The sequence below is a fragment of the Oncorhynchus kisutch genome, unplaced genomic scaffold (genome assembly GCF_002021735.2).
Source record: "Oncorhynchus kisutch isolate 150728-3 unplaced genomic scaffold, Okis_V2 scaffold2230, whole genome shotgun sequence".
Taxonomy (NCBI): Eukaryota; Metazoa; Chordata; class Actinopteri; order Salmoniformes; family Salmonidae; genus Oncorhynchus; species Oncorhynchus kisutch.
In genome coordinates this window covers 20,001-27,255 of record NW_022264175.1, presented here as the reverse complement: position 1 = coordinate 27,255, position 7,255 = coordinate 20,001, and the positions used below count along the sequence as shown (strand labels likewise).

General features: G+C 51.7%; 1 protein-coding gene across 1 annotated transcript in view; it reads left to right on the top strand.

The window, feature by feature from the left end:
- Window positions 1-224: 224 nt before the first annotated feature.
- The window catches only part of LOC116369553 (synaptotagmin-17), a gene marked incomplete at its 3' end in the record, with an annotated part of 19,611 nt that continues 12,580 nt past the window's right edge, over window positions 225-7,255 (top strand). Inside the window, 2 exon segments of the mRNA XM_031819518.1 lie at window positions 225-368; window positions 775-1,018. Of these exon segments, the coding sequence (XP_031675378.1) occupies window positions 278-368; window positions 775-1,018 (335 nt within the window).

The window sequence follows — 7,255 nt, the reverse complement described above, 5'->3', positions numbered from 1 at the left end:
GTCTCCCTCTCTCCCTCTCCCTCTCTTTCTCTCTGTCTCCCTCTCCCTCTGTTTCTCTCTCTCTGTCTCTCCCTCTTTCTCTCTGTCTCCCTCTCTCCCTCTCCCTCTGTCTCTCTCTCTCTCTCTCTCTCTCTCTCTCTGTTTCTCCCTCTCTCCCTCTCTCTCTGTTTCTCTCTGTCTCCCTCTCTCTCTGTTTCTCTCTCTCTCTCTCCGTCTCAGAGTGAACGAGTGTGTGAATGAGAAGGACACTGATACAGGGGTCACTCATGTTGACTCCATGGCAATACCACAGGACAGAATTCCGACCCGGAGACGTTCCAGCTCAGAGATGTCCCGATCCACCTTCAGCCTGGTCCGACAACTCTCCAGTAAGAACGACTGATCAAATGAATCACTGAATGAAACACTGAACCAATTAACGACTTAACTACTGAATCAAATACTGAACCACTGACTCTCTGAATCAAACTCTTAACCACTGAACCACTGAACCAATTAACAACTAAACTACTGAATTAAACACTGAATCACTGAACCAAGGAATTATTGAATTAAATACTGAATCACTGAACCAATTAACAACTAAACTACTGAATTAAATACTGAATCACTGAACCAATTAACCACTTAGAACCACTGGATGAAACACTGAACTACTAAGAACCACTGAATCCCCAAAAAATATTTAATGAACTTCTTCGTTCCCCTCTCCTCTCTCCCTCTCGTTTCTCCTTGATCTATATTCTCCTGTATTCACCCCCTCCCCTCCCCCAGGTCTAGACGCCCGCAGGCCCAGCTCTCCGCTGGTTGATGTGAAACCCATTGAGTTCTGGGCCATGGGCCCCAGGAAGGAGGTGATCCAGCCGCTGCGTCGACCCCAGCCCCCTCCGGATGACTACTTCAGGAAGTTGGAGCCACGCCTCTACTCTCTGGACTCATCCGGAGACGACGTGGACTCGCTAACGGACGAGGAGATTCTGCTACGATACCAACTGGGCATGCTCCACTTCAGCACACAGTAATGCTTTCTCTTTTATACCTTGTATTATATCTGTTATGTTTCAGAATCAGAATTATAGTAATCAGCTGCTTTCCTATAAGCAGCATGTACACTTCCCCAGGTCCCCTGCTTTCCAATAAGCAGCATGTACACTTCCCCAGGTCCCCTGCTTTCCTATAAGCAGCATGTACACTTCCCCAGGTCCCCTGCTTTCCAATAAGCAGCATGTACACTTCCCCAGGTCCCCTGCTTTCCAATAAGCAGCATGTACACTTCCCCAGGTCCCCTGCTTTCCTATAAGCAGCATGTACACTTCCCCAGGTCCCCTGCTTTCCAATAAGCAGCATGTACACTTCCCCAGGTCCCCTGCTTTCCTATAAGCAGCATGTACACTTCCCCAGGTCCCCTGCTTTCCTATAAGCAGCATGTACACTTCCCCCAGGTCCCCTGCTTTCCAATAAGCAGCATGTACACTTCCCCAGGTCCCCTGCTTTCCAATAAGCAGCATGTACACTTCCCCAGGTCCCCTGCTTTCCTATAAGCAGCATGTACACTTCCTCAGGTCCCCTGCTTTCTTATAAGCAGCATGTACACTTCCCCAGGTCCCCTGCTTTCCTATAAGCAGCATGTACACTTCCCCAGGTCCCCTGCTTTCCTATAAGCAGCATGTACACTTCCTCAGGTCCCCTGCTTTCCTATAAGCAGCATGTACACTTCCCCAGGTCCCCTGCTTTCCTATAAGCAGCATGTACACTTCCCCAGGTCCCCTGCTTTCCTATAAGCAGCATGTACACTTCCCAGGTCCCCTGCTTTCCAATAAGCAGCATGTACACTTCCCCAGGTCCCCTGCTTTCCTATAAGCAGCATGTACACTTCCCCAGGTCCCCTGCTTTCCAATAAGCAGCATGTACACTTCCCCAGGTCCCCTGCTTTCCTATAAGCAGCATGTACACTTCCCCAGGTCCCCTGCTTTCCAATAGCAGCATGTACACTTCCCCAGGTCCCCTGCTTTCCTATAAGCAGCATGTACACTTCCCCAGGTCCCCTGCTTTCCTATAAGCAGCATGTACACTTCCCCAGGTCCCCTGCTTTCCAATAAGCAGCATGTACACTTCCCCAGGTCCCCTGCTTTCCAATAAGCAGCATGTACACTTCCCCAGGTCCCCTGCTTTCCTATAAGCAGCATGTACACTTCCCCAGGTCCCCTGCTTTCCAATAAGCAGCATGTACACTTCCCCAGGTCCCCTGCTTTCCATAAGCAGCATGTACACTTCCCCAGGTCCCCTGCTTTCCTATAAGCAGCATGTACACTTCCCCAGGTCCCCTGCTTTCCAATAAGCAGCATGTACACTTCCCCAGGTCCCCTGCTTTCCATAAGCAGCATGTACACTTCCCCAGGTCCCCTGCTTTCCTATAAGCAGCATGTACACTTCCCCAGGTCCCCTGCAATGTGTACACTCCCCAGTCCCCTGCTTCCAATAAGCAGCATGTACACTTCCCCAGGTCCCCTGCTTTCCAATAAGCAGCATGTACACTTCCCCAGTCCCCTGCTTTCCAATAAGCAGCATGTACACTTCCCCAGGTCCCCTGCTTTCCAATAAGCAGCATGTACACTTCCCCAGGTCCCCTGCTTTCCTAATAGCAGCATGTACACTTCCCCAGGTCCCCTGCTTTCCTATAAGCAGCATGTACACTTCCCCAGGTCCCCTGCTTTCCAATAAGCAGCATGTACACTTCCCCAGGTCCCCTGCTTTCCTATAAGGCAGCATGTACACTTCCCCAGGTCCCCTGCTTCTATAAGCAGCATGTACACTTCCCCAGGTCCCCTGCTTTCCTATAAGCAGCATGTACACTTCCCCAGGTCCCCTGCTTTCCTATAAAGCAGCATGTACACTTCCCCAGGTCCCCTGCTTTCCAATAAGCAGCATGTACACTTCCCCAGGTCCCCTGCTTCCTATAAGCAGCATGTACACTTCCCCAGGTCCCCTGCTTTCCTATAAGCAGCATGTACACTTCCCCAGGTCCCCTGCTTTCCAATAAGCAGCATGTACACTTCCCCAGGTCCCCTGCTTTCCAATAAGCAGCATGTACACTTCCCCAGGTCCCCTGCTTTCCTATAAGCAGCATGTACACTTCCCAGTCCCCTGCTTTCCTATTAAGCAGCATGGACACTTCCCCAGGTCCCCTGCTTTCCTATAAGGCCAGCATGTACACTTCCCCAGGTCCCCTGCTTCCTATAAGCAGCATGTACACTTCCCCAGGTCCCCTGCTTCCAATAAGCAGCATGTACACTTCCCCAGGTCCCCTGCTTTCCAATAAGCAGCATGTACACTTCCCCAGGTCCCCTGCTTTCCAATAAGCAGCATGTACACTTCCCCAGGTCCCCTGCTTTCCTATAAGCAGCATGTACACTTCCCCAGGTCCCCTGCTTTCCTATAAGCAGCATGTACACTTCCCCAGGTCCCCTGCTTTCCAATAAGCAGCATGTACACTTCCCCAGGTCCCCTGCTTTCCTATAAGCAGCATGTACACTTCCCCAGGTCCCCTGCTTTCCTATAAGCAGCATGTACACTTCCCCAGGTCCCCTGCTTTCGAATAAGCAGCATGTACACTTCCCCAGATCCCCTGCTTTCCTATAAGCAGCATGTACACTTCCCCAGGTCCCCTGCTTTCCTATAAGCAGCATGTACACTTCCCCAGGTCCCCTGCTTCCTATAAGCAGAATGTACACTTCCCCAGGTCCCCTGCTTTCCTATAAGCAGCATGTACACTTCCCCAGGTCCCCTGCTTTCCAATAAGCAGCATGTACACTTCCCCAGGTCCCCTGCTTTCCTATAAGCAGCATGTACACTTCCCCAGGTCCCCTGCTTTCCTATAAGCAGCATGTACACTTCCCCAGGTCCCCTGCTTTCCAATAAGCAGCATGTACACTTCCCCAGGTCCCCTGCTTTCCAATAAGCAGCATGTACACTTCCCCAGGTCCCCTGCTTTCCAATAAGCAGCATGTACACTTCCCCAGGTCCCCTGCTTTCCAATAAGCAGCATGTACACTTCCCCAGGTCCCCTGCTTTCCAATAAGCAGCATGTACACTTCCCCAGGTCCCCTGCTTTCCAATAAGCAGCATGTACACTTCCCCAGGTCCCCTGCTTTCCAATAAGCAGCATGTACACTTCCCCAGGTCCCCTGCTTTCCAATAAGCAGCATGTACACTTCCCCAGGTCCCCTGCTTTCCAATAAGCAGCATGTACACTTCCCCAGGTCCCCTGCTTTCCAATAAGCAGCATGTACACTTCCCCAGGTCCCCCTGCTTTCCTATAAGCAGCATGTACACTTCCCCAGGTCCCCTGCTGTTCCAATAAGCAGCATGTACACTTCCCCAGGTCCCCTGCTTTCCTATAAGCAGCATGTACACTTCCCCAGGTCCCCTGCTTTCCTATAAGCAGCATGTACACTTCCCCAGGTCCCCTGCTTTCCAATAAGCAGCATGTACACTTCCCCAGGTCCCCTGCTTTCCTATAAGCAGCATGTACACTTCCCCAGGTCCCCTGCTTTCCAATAAGCAGCATGTACACTTCCCCAGGTCCCCTGCTTTCCAATAAGCAGCATGTACACTTCCCCAGGTCCCCTGCTTTCCAATAAGCAGCATGTACACTTCCCCAGGTCCCCTGCTTTCCAATAAGCAGCATGTACACTTCCCCAGGTCCCCTGCTTTCCTATAAGCAGCATGTAACTTCCCCAGGTCCCCTGCTTTCCTATAAGCAGCATGTACACTTCCCCAGGTCCCCTGCTTTCCAATAAGCAGCATGTACACTTCCCCAGGTCCCCTGCTTTCCTATAAGCAGCATGTACACTTCCCCAGGTCCCCTGCTTTCCAATAAGCAGCATGTACACTTCCCCAGGTCCCCTGCTTTCCTATAAGCAGCATGTACACTTCCCCAGGTCCCCTGCTTTCCTATAGGCAGCATGTACACTTCCCCAGGTCCCCTGCTTTCCAATAAGCAGCATGTACACTTCCCCAGGTCCCCTGCTTTCCAATAAGCAGCATGTACACTTCCCCAGGTCCCCTGCTTTCCTATAAGCAGCATGTACACTTCCCCAGGTCCCCTGCTTTCCAATAAGCAGCATGTACACTTCCCCAGGTCCCCTGCTTTCCAATAAGCAGCATGTACACTTCCCCAGGTCCCCTGCTTTCCTATAAGCAGCATGTACACTTCCCCAGGTCCCCTGCTTTCCTATAAGCAGCATGTACACTTCCCCAGGTCCCCTGCTTTCCTATAAGCAGCATGTACACTTCCCCAGGTCCCCTGCTTTCCTATAAGCAGCATGTACACTTCCCCAGGTCCCCTGCTTTCCAATAAGCAGCATGTACACTTCCCCAGGTCCCCTGCTTTCCAATAAGCAGCATGTACACTTCCCCAGGTCCCCTGCTTTCCAATAAGCAGCATGTACACTTCCCCAGGTCCCCTGCTTTCCTATAAGCAGCATGTACACTTCCCCAGGTCCCCTGCTTTCCTATAAGCAGCATGTACACTTCCCCAGGTCCCCTGCTTTCCAATAAGCAGCATGTACACTTTCCCCAGGTCCCCTGCTTTCCTATAAGCAGCATGTACACTTCCCCAGGTCCCCTGCTTTCCTATAAGCAGCATGTACACTTCCCCAGGTCCCCTGCTTTCGAATAAGCAGCATGTACACTTCCCCAGATCCCCTGCTTTCCTATAAGCAGCATGTACACTTCCCCAGGTCCCCTGCTTTCCTATAAGCAGCATGTACACTTCCCCAGGTCCCCTGCTTTCCTATAAGCAGAATGTACACTTCCCCAGGTCCCCTGCTTTCCTATAAGCAGCATGTACACTTCCCCAGGTCCCCTGCTTTCCAATAAGCAGCATGTACACTTCCCCAGGTCCCCTGCTTTCCTATAAGCAGCATGTACACTTCCCCAGGTCCCCTGCTTTCCTATAAGCAGCATGTACACTTCCCCAGGTCCCCTGCTTTCCAATAAGCAGCATGTACACTTCCCCAGGTCCCCTGCTTTCCAATAAGCAGCATGTACACTTCCCCAGGTCCCCTGCTTTCCAATAAGCAGCATGTACACTTCCCCAGGTCCCCTGCTTTCCAATAAGCAGCATGTACACTTCCCCAGGTCCCCTGCTTTCCAATAAGCAGCATGTACACTTCCCCAGGTCCCCTGCTTTCCAATAAGCAGCATGTACACTTCCCCAGGTCCCCTGCTTTCCAATAAGCAGCATGTACACTTCCCCAGGTCCCCTGCTTTCCAATAAGCAGCATGTACACTTCCCCAGGTCCCCTGCTTTCCAATAAGCAGCATGTACACTTCCCCAGGTCCCCTGCTTTCCTATAAGCAGCATGTACACTTCCCCAGGTCCCCTGCTTTCCAATAAGCAGCATGTACACTTCCCCAGGTCCCCTGCTTTCCAATAAGCAGCATGTACACTTCCCCAGGTCCCCTGCTTTCCTATAAGCAGCATGTACACTTCCCCAGGTCCCCTGCTTTCCTATAAGCAGCATGTACACTTCCCCAGGTCCCCTGCTTTCCAATAAGCAGCATGTACACTTCCCCAGGTCCCCTGCTTTCCTATAAGCAGCATGTACACTTCCCCAGGTCCCCTGCTTTCCAATAAGCAGCATGTACACTTCCCCAGGTCCCCTGCTTTCCAATAAGCAGCATGTACACTTCCCCAGGTCCCCTGCTTTCCTATAAGCAGCATGTACACTTCCCCAGGTCCCCTGCTTTCCTATAAGCAGCATGTACACTTCCCCAGGTCCCCTGCTTTCCAATAAGCAGCATGTACACTTCCCCAGGTCCCCTGCTTTCCTATAAGCAGCATGTACACTTCCCCAGGTCCCTGCTTTCCAATAAGCAGCATGTACACTTCCCCAGGTCCCCTGCTTTCCTATAAGCAGCATGTACACTTCCCCAGGTCCCCTGCTTTCCTATAAGCAGCATGTACACTTCCCCAGGTCCCCTGCTTTCCTATAAGGCATGTACACTTCCCCAGGTCCCCTGCTTTCCAATAAGCAGCATGTACACTTCCCCAGGTCCCCTGCTTTCCAATAAGCAGCATGTACACTTCCCCAGGTCCCCTGCTTTCCAATAAGCAGCATGTACACTTCCCCAGGTCCCCTGCTTTCCAATAAGCAGCATGTACACTTCCCCAGGTCCCCTGCTTTCCAATAAGCAGCATGTACACTTCCCCAGGTCCCCTGCTTTCCAATAAGCAGCATGTACACTTCCC